Source organism: Bombina bombina, chromosome 7 (genome assembly GCF_027579735.1).
Source record: "Bombina bombina isolate aBomBom1 chromosome 7, aBomBom1.pri, whole genome shotgun sequence".
NCBI classification, from domain to species: Eukaryota; Metazoa; Chordata; class Amphibia; order Anura; family Bombinatoridae; genus Bombina; species Bombina bombina.
Window position 1 is genome coordinate 401,748,795 of NC_069505.1, and position 20,154 is coordinate 401,768,948.

The 20,154-nt window shown below is 42.0% G+C and overlaps 1 protein-coding gene across 1 annotated transcript in view; it reads left to right on the plus strand.

Annotated features, from left to right (window-relative positions):
- GNAI2 (G protein subunit alpha i2) overlaps positions 1–20,154 on the plus strand; it is a 164,484-nt gene that overhangs the window by 92,192 nt on the left and 52,138 nt on the right. Inside the window, exons 5-6 of the mRNA XM_053721166.1 lie at positions 8,764–8,892; positions 12,281–12,410. Of these exons, the coding sequence (XP_053577141.1) occupies positions 8,764–8,892; positions 12,281–12,410 (259 nt within the window). The remainder of the gene's footprint in view (positions 1–8,763; positions 8,893–12,280; positions 12,411–20,154) is intronic.

Below are 20,154 nucleotides of genomic sequence, written 5' to 3' on the forward strand. Positions count from 1 at the left end.
CATACACACACACACACACACACTATATATATATACATACACACACACATATATACTGTGTGTGTGTGTATATATATATATATGTGTGTGTGTGTGTATATATAAATTTTCCATGTATACACTCATGAATATACATTTTGAAAAGGTGAAGGAGAGGAAAAAGCATTTGAGGGTTTGATTGCAGGGTACTAAACCTAAAACAAATTCCTCCAGCAGAGGTCAGGGGGAGCGATTTAGTGCTTAGAGCTATGAATTTACATGGTGGAAAATAAATACAGCTAAAAAGCAATGGTGTTGTTTTCTCTTCTGGCTGCAGTGCCTGCCATGTATCCTCAGGGTACCATTAGTGTCACCCCCACAGGGTAATTGTACTAAACGGCTGCGTACGATGATCAACCTATTTTTCCCCTGTCTGCATAATCCTTCCAGCAGCTGTGTAATTGGCTCATTAGTAACATTAACAAGGGCAAATAGATGTTAATTAGCAAGGTGATAAGTGGCTGCCTCCCTGGGGTGCCATTGTATAGATGCATCCTGTCCCAGCAAGTTTGGGCCTGGGGCCCCCCGGAGAGGAACAGGCATGACGGCCAGGTGCGCACTGATTTAATTGTTTACTTTTAGTGATTGACACCTTACAGGCCTGAAATACATTCTGCCCCGCCTACTGAATAAAGTTAAAGGGACACTGTAAAAATGTGACACTTAGATGATTTAGAATGTAGTGGTTTCCGTAGAGGACATAACAGCTTTTAGAGGGAAACGTAAATGACAGCATTACAGTGCCTGTTACTTTGTGCTTATTTCTTCAATCTTTAAACTATAATTTAAAATTTAAAAACCATACATCTTCATATTATTTTCAGGCTAATATTTTCCTTGAATACATCATTACCTTAAGCATCTCTTTTTCCTTTAACAGGAAAGTAAATAGCTAATTTTAGCATAATATTGGCTTGCAACATATTTTTTAAAAACTACTAATATTAAAGGGACAGTCTACAATAGAATTGTTATTGTTTTCTTCTTAAAAGGGAAGAGGCCTCAGCGGCATTCATTACTTTTGGGAAATACAGAACCTGGCCACCAGGAGGAGGCAAAGACACCCCAGCCAAAGGCCTCTCCCACTTCCCTCATCCCCCCCCCCCAGTCATTCTATCAGCCTCTCAGTGAGAGCATGGATAAAAGTTAAGAGTCCGGAGATGCAGGGAGAGTTTTCCTGCAAACCCATCCCGACTCAGATTAACAGCTCCTTGGTAATCAGCGTTGATGAGTTTCGCTGCCTACCTTTTTTCACTCAAGTCCATGTCAGTAGCGAGGCTACTATCTGTCACACTTGAAGGGTCGGGTTCCTGTTCCATGGCGTAGATTCTGGTAAGATCGCTTAATTTTATTTCAATATGAGAATGTATTGTTAACGAGAAACAAGGTAGGGTCCCAGTGGGACTCCTTTTTTCTTAATATGGAATCATGGGTTAATATTTCCAGAGGGGGGGGTTTTTGAACAAGGGGGACTTTAATCATGTTTGTTATATGGTTCTATATGCTAATGTGTAGCTATGACTAGGCTCACGGCGTTTACGGAACATAACAGGCTTTTTAATTACGCAATCTCTCAAGATTGCGCACCCTTTTTATGACTGGTGCGGTTACATTGTTTTGTTATGTTTTCACTTCCGTATGCTGATTGTGTGCGACTGAGAGAGTCTAGCTCATGGGTTGTCTGGTTCATAGGAGGTGGTGAGTGCCAGTTAGTTTTTGTCATTTTTGTAATCCCAAGATTATAGAGGATTCTGATATGTGAGACACGTGTGCCTCCGATACGGAGAATGCATCTTGTGATGAATATTTTTTTCGGTTCCAGTTCTGAGCTTGGGTGAATACGGCTTCTGATCGGCTGGTCCCGTTGTCGTTTTCATTCACCTTGGGCGTTCACCCGATGGGTGCTGCCTTCATTTTATTTTCTGATCCGGATGGATGTGCTTAATTTGTTTCCCTCAAGCTCATGTCTGTTAGATTTTCATTTTATGAACGTTCTTCTCTGGAACCGATACTTGCGATAATGGTCGCATGGGCACTCCCTCAGAAGTTGCGCACTTGTTGAATATTAGAATGTTTTTCTAGTTCATTTATCGATCCTTCTGAGCAAATTTTCTTGTACCTTGAGCAGTTCTGGAGTGTCTTTTTATACCAGGCTGGTACTGGTCGGATGCTTTTAGGCTGTTACCAGGGTTCATGTCACCTTCGTGCTGCTGAGTAAATCCAACTGGATTCTAAATGTCACTTGGCCTATTCTATGGACTCCAGGCTCGGATCCTACCGAAGTATGAGGCCTGTGGTATATATGCAATCCCTCCGGACGGAGGGTTGTGAGTGCCAATCTTAAGGGTGGTTGATTCGGACTACTCGACTGGGATACGGATCTGTTTCAGCAGACGGCATCATGGTCCTTCTGGCCCCTGGGGACTTAGCACCTTTATTTCCATTTCTTGGAGTTGGGAGATGTGTGACCTTTGTGGTCTGGTGTGCCGAGTGATTAATGGTTTGAGTTTCACTCTGTTCTTCCGGACGCTGATTTTTTTTTTAGCCTATTAAGCTTTTGTTTGCGGTGGCGGAGTTTCAGTCCTTCCCACCTTGGGTAGATCACCTGGTCTGGATGCACTGGCATGTTTTTCTTCCTCTACCTTGAGTTGTTACTCTAGGAGGTGGTGTGCAGGGGTTCCCTGTCTTCTGTGGGGAGCTCCAGCATTGCCTGCTTAAAGTAGTTTCTTAGAAGATAGATCCTTCAAGAATCGCTGGCTCTGTGTCTTCCATTTTATACCCTTGGTCTGACCACGGTCTTCGACGTTCGGGTGTCTTGCGTCCTCGTCGCAACTCTAGCCTGGAGGCTTGTCAGTGAAGAGCTGAGGTCTGTACGAATGGCAGCCCTTCTGGGGTCAGTTAGTTGACCATTTATCAGCGATGCTCCATTAGGGTTTTGGTGGGCGGTGCCTTACGTTTAACTCTCTGGGATGGCGAGAGCTCCAGGATTCTCATTCGTCTTCGGCTATTGGTTGCTACCCTGCTTGTGTGCGTAACACGTGTTATCGCTTGCCTACAAGATTTTCTTGCGATCCATATGCACTGGGTGTTGAATCTCAGACCGTTCTGGAGATCTTCGTGACTCTCTGGTTTGGGGCTATTGCTTGATCGCCAAGTCTACTGACTTTAGAGGTGTGCTCCTCTTTGTAGGAGGCAGTTTAGGATTCCTCTGGGAGTTGGCTCTTTAGAGCGGCTCCTTTCGAAGACCCTGGCCTAGGTCCATGTCTCTCCTTGGATGAGTGTGGACGGTTCGGTCTCACACTAGATACATGTGCTCTCGCGGGTCTCTCTCGTAGGGGCCGGGCTCTGTGAGAGATGCCTATCTGACTGCGATTTAGGCTTTAGGTCCTTCTGACGGGTCCCTACTGGTCTTCTGGGGAATTTAAGATGTTCCTGTAGACTCCAGGTGTCTTTCAACTGGGTTTGTGATATGGCTGAGGGTTCTTGACTCTATGGTAGGGTGTTTTTTCCGTTTTCATTCCATTCTCTTCTAGAGTGGGGGTTGGAGTTACCTTAGTATCTGGCGTCCTGTGGGTCCTTGGTCTTGCCTTTCCAGGGTTTTTTCCCTTCTTGTGTTTCAGGATCCTGGAAGGGGAGCTGCTATGTAGTGTCTGGTTCCTCCGTTCATGCAGCGGGAGGCTGAGGGTTTGCACCCTTTGGGGCTTCTGCTATATGTTGGATTCAATATATGGACGCTGAGGGGCCTTCTTCCCTTGGGATGTGTTCCTTTTTTTGGACGAAGACAGCGTGTAGGGGTTTTTGTACCCAAGCCAATGTCTATCCTGACTCACGTAGCATGCTGTCGGTAGCAGCGGTCTAACCGGGGACTTTGTTCCTCATTGATCCTTCTTTTCTCTTCCAGAAGTCTGGGACTCCTGTCTAGGTCTTTGACTAGCCTTGGGGCTGGGACCATTATCCTGGAGGAAAGGTTGGGGATCGGTTACTCAGGGACTGAGTAGTCTTTAGTTCGGCTTTGCCGGCAGTGTAACTAATGTGCAGTTACCTGGGCTCAGGTTTTCTCCTGTGTCGTTTATTCTTAAATTTTAGGGTGTTGAGTAATTCAGGCTGTGGTGCCTTTCGAAGGGGCCGCCATTTGTTCCCACCTGTTTGCATTCAGTGTCCTCTAGCTTGGGTATTGTTTTCTCAAAAGTAATGAATGCAGCTGTGGACTCTTCCCTTTTAAGAAGAAAAACATAGATTATGTTTACCTGATCATTTTATTTTCTTCTGAAGGGAAGAGTCCACAGCTCCCGTACGCGTTTTTTCTCTCTGAGGCAGCTGTACTTTTTTTGTTCTTCTGGCACCTTTTTTTCACCCTGATATTTCTCCTACTGTTCCTTGTTCCCTCGGCAGAATGACTGGGGGATGAGGGAAGTGGGGGAGGTATTTAAGCCTTTGGCTGGGGTCTCTCTGCCTCCTCCTGGTGGCCAGGTTCTGTATTTCCCAAAAGTAATGAATGCAGCTGTGGACTCTTCCCTTCAGAAGAAAATGAAATTATCAGGTAAGCATAATTTCTTCTATAAGGTACGACGAATCCACGGATTCATCCTTTACTTGTGGGATATTCTCCTCCTGCTAACAGGAAGTGGCAAAGAGCACCACAGCAGAGCTGTCTATATAGCTCCTCCCTTAGCTCCACCCCCCAGTCATTCGACCGAAGGTACAGGAAGAAAAAGGAGAAACTACAAGGTGCAGAGGTGACTGAAGTTTAAAATAAAAAAATATAATCCGTCTTAAAATGACAGGGCGGACCGTGGACTCGTCGTACCATAGAAGAAATTAATTTATCAGGTAAGCATAAATTTACTTTTCTTCTATAAGGTACGACGAGTCCACAGATTCATCCTTTACTTGTGGGATACAATACCAAAGCTACAGGACACAGATGAACGGGAGCGACAAGACAGATGGTTAAACAGAAGGCACCACTGCTTGAAGAACTTTTCTCCCAAAAATAGCCTCCGAAGAAGCAAAAGTATCAAATTTGTAAAATTTGGAAAAGGTATGAAGCGAAGACCAAGTCGCAGTTTTACAAATCTGTTCAACAGAAGCATCATTTTTAAAAGCCCATGTGGAAGCCACCGCTCTAGTAGAGTGAGCTGTAATCCTTTCAGGAGGCTGCTGTTCAGCAGTCTCGTATGCCAAACGGATGATGCTTTTCAGCCAAAAAGAAAGAGAGGTAGCCGTAGCCTTTTCCTAAATCCACATGGGCTTCCACATGGGCTTTTAAAAATGATGCTTCTGTTGAACAGATTTGTAAAACTGCGATTTGGTCTTCGCTTCATACCTTTTACAAATTTTACAAATTTGAAACTTTTGCTTCTTCGGAGGCTATTTTTGGGAGAAAAGTTCTTCAAGCAGTGGTGCCTTCTGTTTAACCATCTGTCTTGTCCCTCCCGTTCACCCGTGTCCTGTAGCTTTGGTATTGTATCCCACAAGTAAAGGATGAATCCGTGGACTCGTCGTACCTTTATAGAAGAAAAGTAAATTTATGCTTACCTGATAAATTAATTTCTTCTATGGTACGACGAGTCCACGGCCCGCCCTGTCATTTTAAGACAGATTATATTTTTTTATTTTAAACTTCAGTCACCTCTGCACCTTGTAGTTTCTCCTTTTTCTTCCTGTACCTTCGGTTGAATGACTGGGGGGTGGAGCTAAGGGAGGAGCTATATAGACAGCTCTGCTGTGGTGCTCTTTGCCACTTCCTGTTAGCAGGAGGAGAATATCCCACAAGTAAAGGATGAATCCGTGGACTCGTCGTACCATAGAAGAAATTAATTTATCAGGTAAGCATAAATTTACTTTTATGTTTTTAAAAGATAATCCCTTTATTACCCATTCCCCAGTTTTGCATAAACGACTGTTTTATATTAATACACTTTTTACCTCTGTAATTACCTTGTATCTAAGCCTCTTCTGACAGCCCCCTGATCACATGACTTTTTATTTGTTATCTATTGACTTGCAATCAGTACTATGTTGTACTAAATCTTTAACTCCTCAGGCGTTAACACAATGTTATCTATATGGCTCACATGAACTAGCAGTCTCCTGTTGTGAAAATAAAATAAAAAAGCATGTGATAAGAGGCTGTCTGTAGTGGCTTAGAAACAGGCATAAGATTATCTATCTTTTTAAACAATAACTATTTTAGTTTAGACTGTCCCTTTAAATTTGTTGTTTGTTGCACACTTTATTATTAAATACATTTATGTTAAATAATGCAATTAATGTGTACTTCTGTATATCTTAAAGTGATGGTAAATCCTAGCGTTTGTAAAATGCTAGGATTTACCAGTGCTACAAATAAAGGGGACTTTCAGTCATGAAGTATAAAATACTTCATGCTGAAAGTTCCTTTATTTGTTTGCAATGTATGCGTGTCTCAGGCCTCCCACAGCAGAGCGCTATTGCATTACAATATCAAGATAATACAATTTTAATTAATTAAACAAAATTATTATTTAAATTTTGAATAAATGTTTAATATTTTTTAAGGGTACACTAGGGGCGCTAGTGTATCGAACTAAGGGGGCAGTGTCTTGAGACGTATGTATGTGTGTTTTGTGAGTCTAGGGAAGTTACAAAGGACAAAGTGAGACCCTTGTTTGTATCTCAGTGTGGACTGCAGTTCACCTATGAGATAATACAGGGCTGTATACTGATGGTTTGTGTAGCTCACCTATGAGAGGATACAGGGCTGTATACTGAGGGTTTGTGCAGCTCACCTATGAGAGGATACAGGGCTGTATACTGAGGGTTTGTGTAGTTCACCTGTGAGAGAATACAGGGCTATATACTGAGGGTTTGTGCAGTTCACCTGTGAGAGAGTACAGGGCTGTATACTGAGGGTTTGGGCCGTTCACCTGTGAGAGAATACAGGGCTATATACTGAGGGTTTGTGCAGTTCACCTGTGAGAGAGTACAGGGCTGTATACTGAGGGTTTGGGCCGTTCACCTGTGAGAGAATACAGGGCTGTATACTGAGGGTTTGGGCCGTTCACTTGTGAGAGAAGACAGGGCTGTATACTGAGGGTTTGGGCCGTTCACCTGTGAGAGAAGACAGGGCTGTATACTGAGGGTTTGGGCCGTTCACCTGTGAGAGAATACAGGGCTGTATACTGAGGGTTTGGGCCGTTCACCTGTGAGAGAATACAGGGCTGTATACTGAGGGTTTGTGCAGCTCACCTATGAAAGGATACAGGGCTGTATACTAAGGGATTGTGCAGTTCACCTATAAGAGAATACAGGGCTGTATACTGAGGGTTTGTGCAGTTCACCTGTGAGAGAATACAGGGCTGTATACTGAGGGTTTGTGCAGTTCACCTGTAAGAGAATACAGGGCTGTATATACTGAGGGTTTGTGCCGTTCACCTGTGAGAGAATACAGGGCTGTGTACTGAGGGTTTGTGCCGTTCACGTATGAGAGAATACAGGGCTGTATACTGAGGGTTTGGGCCGTTCACGTATGAGAAAATACAGGGCTGTATACTGAGGGTTTGTGCCATTCACGTATGAGAGAATACAGGGCTGTATACTGAGGGTTTGTGCCGTTCACCTATGAGAGGATACAGGGCTGTATACTGAGGGTTTGTGCCGTTCACCTATGAGAGGATACAGGGCTGTATACTGAGGGTTTGTGCCGTTCACCTATGAGAGAATACAGGGATGTATACTGAGGGTTTGTGCCGTACACCTATGAGAGGATACAGGGCTGTATACTGAGGGTTTGTGCCGTTCACCTATGAGAGGATACAGGGCTGTATACTGAGGGTTTGTGCCGTTCACCTATGAGAGAATACAGGGCTGTATACTGAGGGTTTGTGCCGTTCACCTATGAGAGAATACAGGACTGTATACTGAGGGTTTGTGCCGTTCACCTATAAGAGAATACAGGACTGTATACTGAGGGTTTGTGCCGTTCACCTATAAGAGAATACAGGACTGTATACTGAGGGTTTGTGCCGTTCACCTATAAGAGAATACAGGACTGTATACTGAGGGTTTGTGCAGTTCACCTATAAGAGAATACAGGACTGTATACTGAGGGTTTGTGCCGTTCACCTATAAGAGAATACAGGACTGTATACTGAGGGTTTGTGCAGTTCACCTATAAGAGAATACAGGACTGTATACTGAGGGTTTGTGCCGTTCACCTATAAGAGAATACAGGGCTGTATACTGAGGGTTTGTGCCGTTCACCTATAAGAGAATACAGGGCTGTATACTGAGGGTTTGTGCCGTTCACCTATGAGAGGATACAGGGCTGTATACTGAGGGTTTGTGCCGTTCACCTATAAGAGAATACAGGACTGTATACTGAGGGTTTGTGCCGTACACCTATGAGAGAATACAGGGCTTTATACTGAGGGTTTGTGCCGTTCACCTATAAGAGAATACAGGACTGTATACTGAGGGTTTGTGCCGTTCACCTATGAGAGAATACAGGGATGTATACTGAGGGTTTGTGCCGTTCACCTATAAGAGAATACAGGGCTTTATACTGAGGGTTTGTGCCGTTCACCTATAAGAGAATACAGGACTGTATACTGAGGGTTTGTGCAGTTCACCTATTTCCCTGTGTAGAATAGAATGTATTTGTCTCTCCTTACTTGGGTTCATCACCCTCCTTTGTATCCCGGCCCTCTGCTTCTGGGCTCTCATGATGTCTGTTTTCTGCAGCTATCTCAATGATCTGGAGAGAATCGCCCGGTCAGACTATGTGCCCACCCAGCAGGATGTCCTGAGGACGAGGGTGAAAACCACAGGAATAGTAGAGACCCACTTTACCTTTAAGGATCTGCACTTCAAGTAAGTATAGAGCACGTGGTGTCTATTCCCAAATGATACAGAACAGGCGGTGCATCTTTTTTTATCAGTAATCACGAGCGAGGCTGCTATTTCTCGCCACTCAATGGCACCGGTCCTCAGACCTTGCTAACAACCAGAGTTTGAGGATATCTGAACTGGAGCACAGGTGAAATATTCTGCTGATTAGTAAACGGTTATTTTACCTGCTCTCATCCAAGGTAATCCTGACAATTTGGCCTGTTGGGGAGGCCTGATGACAGGATTGACAACCAGTGGTATATGATAATATAATAATTCTCTATTACATTAGAACTTTTCTTTCTTCAATCAGCTCCTTTTTTAACCTCATGTTTAACACCTTCATACATAGCCAGGTTTGCTCCTGTGTCACTCTATATGCAGCTGGTGATCCAATCAGAAGCAGGCCCACATGGGGCAGAAGAGGGGGGGGTTGTGGAGAGAAACTTTGCTGAAGTGTTTAACCACTTTTGAAGGGGATAAACACATAGTGAGTGAAAAGGAATTTGTTTGAAAATACAATTTTATTTTACACTATAAATAAGTGGGAAAAAGTAATGCAGATTATTTAAGAGATTAAAGAGACATTATATATTTCTATTCTAGTGTGATAATAAAATGCTGTAATTCATTAGAAACAGGTGTATAGTCCATTATGTGTAAATGGTGGGAGGGTCAGAAGAAAAAAGTGCAAATGGCTGTACTAAAAAAAATATTGCTAAGCTGTATGTTTGTTTTGTTCTTTATTTACCAGTGAACAAATGCTTGTTTTTCACTATTTGCACATGGTTTGCTACTGTGCTACTCTTGAGCTGCAGACGGCTAGTGATTGGTGGATACACCAGTATCTTGCTCCTGATTGGCTGACCAGCCCATGTGCTGCTTAGTAGTGGCAATGCATTCTGCATGACAGTGTAACATTCTACATTGTGAGAAAAGAGCTTTCACTAACTAATACAATGATCTAAACAATTTGAGCATTGCTGCATTGCAATATATTTGCATACACATTTTATTTTTAAAGCAGACACCCACTGAAAAAGCCTTTTGAGTAGGTTTATCTTATTTTGTTTGCTGTGGCCGATTAAGGACAAATATATCAATCAAATCACTATGTGTAGCATGTTGCAGGGGCAGAATTCTGAAGTCTGCATGATGCACACCAGCCTCTCAAATTTAAGGGGACGGTGTACTAAAATTTGTTTCTCGTTTTTAATATGTCCCCAATGATTTATTTTTTCTGGTGAAATGTATTAAATTGTGTACAAATAAATCCTTTCACTTTATTTTATCACTTGAAATAGTTTTGCATTTGCCTTTTGTATCCCCACATATACTGAATATTTCAGTAACTTAAAGGGTCAGTTTACTCAAAAATGTTCTCCCCTTTAATTAGTTCCAAATGATCCACTTTGCCTGCTGGGATTGTATTAAATTGTGTACAAGTATTTTCATTACGCTTATATTGGCATTTTAAATAGTTGATTTAGCCAGTGGTATCCCCACCCATCCTGCAAGTTTTTGGCCTTCAGGCCAAGCTGTGTAAACACAGCTAGTAGAATAAATTACACTCCCATTGGGGTATAGAAGAGATAAGGTAATACAATTTTACTTTTCCATTGTTCTCTCCAAGTATTGGTGATTGGTTTATGGACAGATATAAGATAAAGAAGCATTTATATGTACACAATGTAATAAAGTAATGAGATTTGATTATACCTACAAGCTCAACCCATTTTATTAGGTTGTGGCCTCAAAACAAAAAAATCAGCAAATTCATTTACACTAAGCCTTAAAAAAAGCAAATCTCATACATTTTATACTCTGCAGCTGGTAAAAAAGTTATTGGAAACACATTAAGGGAAAAACAATTTTATAGTATACTGTCCCTTTAAGACCGGTTATAAAAAAGCTAGGGGGGCTGGGAAATAGAGATACTAAAATGTTCATTTTCCATTGTTTTCTCTAGATAAAGGTGTCTGAGTAAACAGTGATACATAAGATAAGGAAGAATTTGTGTAAATAGACAGATAAGCTAATATGTTCTGCTCTGCATAAAAACTCAGCCCATTTCATAGGGTTGTGGTTTCAATTAGTTGAAGCAGCTATTTCATATACAAAAATATACCCAAAGGAGCAATCTCTCATAGATGTTATACTCTGTAGCTGGTCATTGGTAACACTATAAAGGGACAGTATAAACCAATTTTCTTTTAACTACATGTAATAGACACTACAATAAATAATAATATGCACAGATACTGCTATAAAAATCCAGTATAAAACTGTTTAAAAACTTACTTAGAAGCTCTCAGTTTAGCTCTGTTTAAAATGTTACTGGAACACCCACTGCAAGTGGGAAATAAGACCCCCCCCCCCTTCCTCTGCATATGAAAAGACCCTTTACACAAAACAGAAGCAAGCTGGAGTAGGTATAAATCAAGCCCCAAAACTCTGGGGCTTGGTTAGGAGTCTAAAAATCAGCGCAATGTTATTTAAAATTAAGCAAAACTATTCATTTAAAAAAACAAAAAACTGTATGGGCTCTATAAATAGATCTACAAACCATTTATGCAAAGAAAAATCTAGTGTATAATGTCCCTTTAAGGGGAAACCAGTTCTACAGTACAGTGTTCCTCTAAACTGCAGGAAAAGAAGTCCAAATAAATAGTGACGGTTTATTGCATCTTTGTTTATTGTGCATAATTAAAGGGGCATGGATGTCTATAGAATGTTAGGGATATGTTTGTTTGTAAAAGGCTTCTTTAAGCTTTTTCGGTGTAGATATGCACAGAGCTTACCCTAACTAGTTAGAATACATGGGAAGCCCAGAGATTTGCACCACAAAAAATGACATTTCTGGTGCTTACAGTTTATATTTGCTCTCTCTGGTGGAGAATATGGGTAACTGCAGGTGGAATCAAATATACAATAAAAAAACATAAATCCGCATAAAAGTATTTATTTTTAAATAACCACGAAACTGCTATTCTGCTTAAAGACCCGGTGAGTGCTTTTTACCTGTGGATATATATATATATATATATATATATATATATATATATATATATATATATATATATATATATATATATAAATATACACATACACATACATGTGTTAGAAAAAAAAAATAATTGTCACCTGTAAAATTTTAAATTCAAGAAAATATTGCATTATTTTGCCCCTTGTTCATGAAAATACTTTAGGAAAGGTGATGTTCAGCCTCCAGAGTAGCTAATTTGACTCAATCATACTTGAGTATGAAGACATTATAATCTTTTTATCCACATAACACGTTTATAAAATGTAATTCAGCAGATGAATCTCTTTAGATCTTCTATCCTCTTAACTTCTCTGAATCTTTCAGGATGTTTGATGTCGGGGGACAGCGCTCTGAGAGAAAGAAGTGGATTCATTGTTTTGAGGGAGTGACGGCCATTATATTCTGTGTGGCTCTCAGTGCCTATGACTTGGTTCTGGCCGAAGATGAGGAGATGGTAAGAAACCGTAACCAGTGGTCCTCCCACTTAGTGTAGTCGCCTTGGGGGGATAATAACATCTTAGGAACATTTAGTATCTGAAGGCTTTGTGTTGCCCCCAAAACCTTAACCCTATCAACCGTAACTTGTATTTCCCCCATATATAACTCAAAACCTGAGACCAGGGACATATGAAGGGGTCATGCACCACAACCAGACCACCCAGGGGTCACTGATTTCTAATAATAATAAAACACTGGAATGGAGAACATAGAAGACCTCCTCACTAATTTCTGCCCTAGGAACAGGTCTAGTTGGCTGAGGCTAAAATACGCCCCTGCTCATATGGGATCTCTGCTAGCGCTAAGGGCTGTTTACTATTGGGTAACAACATCAATACGCCCCTGCTCATACTGGTACACTGCTAGTGCTAAGTGCTGTTTATTATTAGGTAACAACATCAATACGCCCCTGCTCATACTGGTACACTGCTAGCGCTAAGTGCTGTTTATTATTAGGTAACAACATCAATACGCCCCTGCTCACACTGGTACACTGCTAGCGCTAAGTGCTGTTTATTATTAGGTAACAACATCAATACGCCCCTGCTCATACACGATCACTGCTAGCGCTAAGGGCTGTTTATTATTAGGTAACAACATCAATACGCCCCTGCTCATACAGGTACACTGCTAGCGCTAAGTGCTGTTTATTATTAGGTAACAACATCAATACGCCCCTGCTCATACAGGATCACTGCTAGCGTTAAGTGCTGTTTATTATTAGGTAACAACATCAATACGCCCCTGCTAATACTGGTACACTGCTAGCGCTAAGTGCTGTTTATTATTAGGTAACAACATCAATACGCCCCTGCTCATACTGGTACACTGCTAGCGCTAAGTGCTGTTTATTATTAGGTAACAACATCTATACGCCCCTGCTCATACACGATCACTGCTAGCGCTAAGTGCTGTTTATTATTAGGTAACAACATCAATACGCCCCTGCTCATACTGGTACACTGCTAGCGCTAAGTGCTGTTTATTATTAAGTAACAACATCAATACGCCCCTGCTCATACAGGATCACTGCTAGCGCTAAGGGCTGTTTATTATTAGGTAACAACATCAATACGCCCCTGCTCATACTGGTTCACTGCTAGCGCTAAGTGCTGTTTATTATTAGGTAACAACATCAATACGCCCCTGCTCATACTGGTACACTGCTAGCGCTAAGTGCTGTTTATTATTAGGTAACAACATCAATACGCCCCTGCTTATACAGGATTACTGCTAGCGCTAAGGGCTGTTTACTGTTGGGTAACAACATCAATTCACATACTTTAGCTGTCAAGTCTTAGAAAATCAACATTCTAATCACACACACACACATAGATATATACACATACACACACACACACACACACACATATATATATATATATATATATATATATATATATATATATATATATATACCTTCAGCCCTATTTATTTTTTAACATGGAAATTACCTGAATGTTGCGCTATATATTGTCACACTGGGATGTACAAATAATCTGTATATATGCTGAGCCAATGTTGAGCTTTTTTGTTACCTTCATTTAAAACCTATTGTTAAAACATATTTTAGTTAAAAATTTAGTGAGTGACCCACACGATATATATATATATTTTTTTTTGTTTCCCCTTCATAAATGGAAAGAGTCCACAGCTGCTTTCATTACTTTTGGGAAATAAGAACCTGGCCACCAGGAGGAGGCAAAGACACCCCAGCCAAAGGCTTAAATACTCCTCCCACTTCCCTCATCCCCCAGTCATTATTTGCCTTTCGTCCCAGGAGGTTGGCAGAGAAGTGTCAGAAGTTTGTATTCATCTCTTCTACATGGGACGGGAGTTTTAAGTAATCATGTCAGTCTCTCAGTGAGGGCTTGGATGAAAGTTAGAGTCCGGAGATGCAGGAAGAATCTTTCTGTGAAACCATCCCGACTCGTTTTAACAACTCCTCAAGCAATCTTCGTTGTCAAACTTCGCTTCGCTGCCTGCTTTCTTCTCTCAAGTCCATGGCGGAGGCGAGGCTACTATTCGTCACACTTGAAGGGCCGTGTTCCTGTTCCACGGCATAGATTCCGGTAAGATTGTTTCATTTTACTTCATGATTGTACTTTAACTCATTTGTTCCTGCGAACTCACATAAAAAATACAGGGTCTCAGTGGGACTCCTTTAGTATCTTGGAATCAAGGGTTAATATCTCCTGAGGGAGATTATTGAACAGGTTTTTTTTTAATCATGTTTGTCATGTGATTAAATCTGCTTATGTGTAGTGTTAACTGCGCTTGTGGCTTTCAGAACATAACAGCCTTTCGAAGTGATGCGACCTTATGGTCGGGCGCGCTTATTTTGGACTGTACGGTTCACCTTGTGACCGGGTGTGTTTACGTTCTGGTCTCCCATTTCCGCATTCCTGACTGTGTGGCGACGGAGAAATGTAGTCTGCCGGTGTCTGGTTCATAGGAGGTGGTGAGTGCCCCATTGTGGGTGTCGGGTGCCGTTAAAATTGTTTTATATTTAGTGCATTTTTTGGTATCCCTTATCCAGTTATGGAGGATGCTGACGTTGAGATTGTTCAACTTTCTGATTCAGATTCTTCGTCCTGTGACGAATGCGAATTGGCCCCATTGACTCGGGTCAGTCAGTTATGTTCTTCAGGCCGTTCTAGAGCGCCTTGTTCCTCGGGCTCGGGGATTCAAGGGACTGCTGAGCCATCCGCCTCAGGGGGCCCTGTCCTCCGGGAGGCGCGTTCCCTACCGCTCCCGACTACTACACATGCGGGTAACCTAGGTTATTTGTCCCCCCCGGAGGTTGTGGCACGTTTTTCATTTTTACATACTTTTGGCGCTTGCGTGTCTACAAAGTCCAGATGTTTATTTGCGATTGTGTTCATGCACGATTGCCCCAGGTCTCTCGGCCACAGGAGGACATGTGCAGTTCCCTGCGGGTGTAACTGTTCCTATGTGTTGTGCCTTCCTTTACAGGCTGGCTTGCCTTCGTGTTCTACTCAGACACGTTTTTGAGCTGTTTGGGGACCCTATCCTTCTCGGTTATGGGACTCATCAGTCTCCTCCTTTGAATGGCTCACCTTGTTAGACATGGGGGGATGAAGTAATCTCCTTTAAGTCTTGCTAGCTATTGAGATCCTTTCCAGTTTTGTTGGAAGAAAAGGATTTCCTTTAGGCTGGTCCTGCGGATCTTTCTGTTTTTCTTGGGCGTTAACCCTCGGGTTGCCTGTCATTTTATTTTATCTGGTTAGGATGAATTTTATTTATTTTTTCATACTATCGGCTAGATTACGAGTCTTGCGTTAGCCTTAAAAAGCAGCGTTGAGAGGTCACAACGCTGCTTTTTAACGCCCGCTGGTATTACGAGTCTGGAAGGTACAGGTGTACCGCTCACTTTTCTTCCGCGACTCGAGCTTACCGCAAATCCCCTTACGTCAATTGCGTATCCTATCTTTTTAATGGGACTTGCCTAACGCCAGAATTTTGAGTCTTGGAAGAAGTGAGCGGTACACCATCTCCTGTCAAGATTCCTACCGCATTTAAATGTCAGTAGTTAAGAGTTTTATGGGCAAAAGCCGTAACCTAAAACTCTTAACTAAAGTGCTAAAAAGTACACTAACACCCATAAACTACCTATTAACCCCTAAACCGAGCCCCCCCCCCACATCGGAAACGCTTAAGTAAATTTTTTAACCCCTAATCTGCGGACCGGACATTGCCGCCACTGTAATAAATATATTAACCCCTAAACCGCCACACTCCCGCCTCGCAAACACTAGTTACATTTTATTAACCCCTAATCTGCCATCCCTAACATCGCCGACACCTATCTACATTTATTAACCCCCTTATCTGCCGCCCCCAACGTCGCCGCTACTATATTAAATTTATTAACCCCTAAACCTAAGTCTAACCCCCCTAACTTAAATATAATTTAAATAAAATGAAATAAAATTACTACAATTAAATAAATTAATACTATTTAAAACTAAATACTTACCTATAAAATAAACCCTAAGATAGCTACAATATAACTAATAGTTACATTGTAGCTAGCTTAGGGTTTATATTTATTTCTCTTGTTAAGTGTATTCAGTCCACGGATCATCCATTACTTATGGGATATATTCCCTTCCCAACAGGAAGTTGCAAGAGGATCACCCAAAGCAGAGCTGCTATATAGCTCCTCCCCTCCACGTCATATCCAGTCATTCTCTTGCAACACTCAACATAGTAGGAAGGTGTGAGAGGAGTGTGGAGTTTTTATACTTAATTATTTCTTCAATCAAAAGTTTGTTATTTTAAATGGCACCGGAGTGTGCTGTTTTTTCTCTCAGGCAGTATTTAGAAGAAGAATCTGCCTGCGTTTTCTATGATCTTAGCAGAAGTAACTAAGATCCACTGGCTGTTCTCGCACATTCTGAGGAGTGGGGTAACTTCAGAAAGGGAATAGCATGCGGGGTTCCCTGCAGATGAGGTATGTGCAGTAAAATATTTTTCTAAGGAATGGAATTGACTAAGAAAATACTGCTGATACCGATGTAATGTAAGTACAGCCTTAAATGCAGTAGTAGTGACTGGTATCAGGCTGATGAATGTATGTGCAGTAAAGTAATTTTCTAAGGAATGGAATTTGACTAAGAAAATGCTGTTAATACTGAAGTAATATATGAGCCTTAACTGCAGTAGAAGCGACTGGTAGCAGGCTTATTGATAACACTACATAACTTTTTAAAATGTATGTTTAAAACGTTTACTGGCATGTTATTCGTTTTTTGTGAGGTACTTTGGTGATAAATCTTTTGGGGCATGATTTTTTCCACATGGCTGACATATATTTCTGCATAGAAACAGTTAACTGAGGTTTCTCACTGTTGTAATATGAGTGGGAGGGGTCTATTTTAGCGCTTTTTTGCGCAGTAAAAATTCAGTCAGTCTTCCTGCTTCTTCCTCCTTGATCCAGGACGTCTCTGGAGAGCTCAGGGGTCTTCAAAAATTCGTTTTGAGGGAGGTAATCAGTCACAGCAGACCTGTGACAGTGTGTTTGACTGTGATAAAAACGTTAATTGTTAAATTGATTATCCGTTTTGGGTATTAAGGGGTTAATCATCCATTTGCTAGTGGGTGCAATACTTTGTTAACTTAATACATTTACTGTGAAAATTTGTTTGCTATAACTGATTTGGTTCATTGTTATTTCAACTGTGACAGTTTTTTTTTGTGCTTTTAAAGGCGCAGTAGCGTTTTTTATATTGCTTGTAAACTTATTTGAAAGGATTTTCCAAGCTTGCTAGTCTCATTGCTAGTCTGTTTAAACATGTCTGACACAGATGAATCTGTTTGTTCACTATGTTTAAAGGCCAATGTGGAGCCCCATAGAAATATGTGTACTAAATGTATTGATGTCACTTTAAATAAAAGTCAATCTTTATCTGTAAAGAAATTATCACCAGACAACGAGGGGGAAGTTATGCCGACTAACTCTCCTCACGTGTCAGTACCTTCGCCTCCCGCTCAGGAGGCGCGTGATATTGTGGCGCCAAGTACATCAGAGAGACCCTTACAAATCACTTTGCAAGACATGGCTGCTGTTATGACAGTGGTATTATCTAAATTGCCAGAATTAAGAGGCAAGCGCGATAGCTCTGGATTAAGGACAGAGCGCGCTGATGATGTGAGAGCCATGTCCGATACTGCGTCACAATTTGCAGAACATGAGGACGGAGAGCTTCATTCTGTGGGTGACGGATCTGATCCAGGGAGACCGGATTCAGAGATTTCTAATTTTAAATTTAAGCTTGAGAACCTCCGTGTATTGTTAGGGGAGGTATTAGCAGCTCTGAATGATTGTAACACGGTTGCAATTCCAGAGAAATTATGTAGGCTGGATAGATACTATGCGGTGCCGGTGTGTACTGACGTTTTTCCTATACCTAAAAGGCTTACAGAGATTATTAGCAAGGAGTGGGATAGACCCGGTGTGCCCTTTTCCCCTCCTCCGATATTTAGGAAAATGTTTCCAATAGATGCCACCACACAAGACTTATGGCAGACGATCCCTAAGGTGGAGGGAGCAGTTTCTACTTTAGCTAAACGTACCACTATCCCGGTGGAGGATAGTTGTGCTTTTTCGGATCCAATGGATAAAAAATTAGAAGGTTACCTTAAGAAAATGTTTGTTCAACAAGGTTTTATCTTACAGCCCCTTGCATGCATTGCGCCTGTCACTGCTGCTGCGGCATTCTGGTTTGAGTCTCTGGAGGAGGCCATTCGCACAGCTCCATTGGATGAGATAATGGACAAGCTTAAAGCACTTAAGCTAGCTAACGCATTTGTTTCTGATGCCGTTGTACATTTAACCAAGCTAACGGCTAAGAACTCCGGATTCGACATCCAGGCGCGCAGAGCGCTATGGCTTAAATCCTGGTCAGCTGACGTGACTTCTAAATCTAAATTGCTTAATATTCCTTTCAAAGGGCAGACCTTATTCGGGCCCGGCTTGAAAGAAATTATTGCTGACATTACTGGAGGTAAGGGTCATACTCTTCCTCAGGACAAGGCCAAATCAAAGGCCAAACAGTCTAATTTTCGTGCCTTTCGTAACTTCAAGGCAGGAGCAGCTTCAACTTCCTCCGCTCCAAAACAGGAAGGAACTGTTGCTCGTTACAGACAGGGCTGGAAAGCTAACCAGTCCTGGAACAAGGGCAAGCAGGCCAGAAAACCTATTTCTGCCCCTAAGACAGCATGAAGAGAGGGCCCCCTATCTGGAAACGGATCTAGTGGGGGGCAGACTTTCTCTCTTCGCCCAGGCTTGGGCAAGAGATGTCCAGGATCCCTGGGCGTTAGAGATTATATCTCAGGGATATCTTCTGGACTTCAAAGCCTCTCCTCCACAAGGGAGATTTCATCTTTCAAGGTTATCAGCAAACCAAATAAAGAAAGAGGCATTTCTACGCTGTGTACAAGACCTCTTAGTAATGGGGGTGATCCACCCAGTTCCGCGGACGGAACAAGGGCAAGGTTTTTACTCAAATCTGTTTGTGGTTCCCAAGAAAGAGGGAACCTTCAGACCAATCTTGGACCTAAAAATCTTAAACAAATTCCTAAGAGTTCCATCATTCAAAATGGAAACTATTCGAACCATCCTACCCATGATCCAAGAGGGTCAATACATGACCACAGTGGACTTAAAGGATGCCTACCTTCACATACTGATTCACAAAGATCATTATCGGTACCTAAGATTTGCCTTTCTAGACAGGCATTACCAGTTTGTAGCTCTTCCCTTCGGGTTAGCTACGGCCCCGAGAATTTTTACAAAGGTTCTGGGCTCACTTCTGGCGGTGCTAAGACCGCGAGGCATAATTGTGGCTCCGTACCTAGACGACATTCTGATACAGGCGTCAAGTTTTCAAATTGCCAAGTCTCATACAGAGATAGTTCTGGCATTTCTAAGGTCGCATGGGTGGAAGGTGAACGGGGAAAAAAGTTCTCTATTACCACTCACAAGAGTTCCCTTCCTGGGGACTCTTATAGATTCTATAGAGATGAAGATTTACCTGACGGAGTCCAGGTTATCAAAGCTTCTGAATGCTTGCCGTGTCCTTCATTCCATTCCACGCCCGTCAGTAGCTCAGTGCATGGAAGTAATCGGCTTAATGGTAGCGGCAATGGACATAGTACCATTTGCGCGCCTGCAT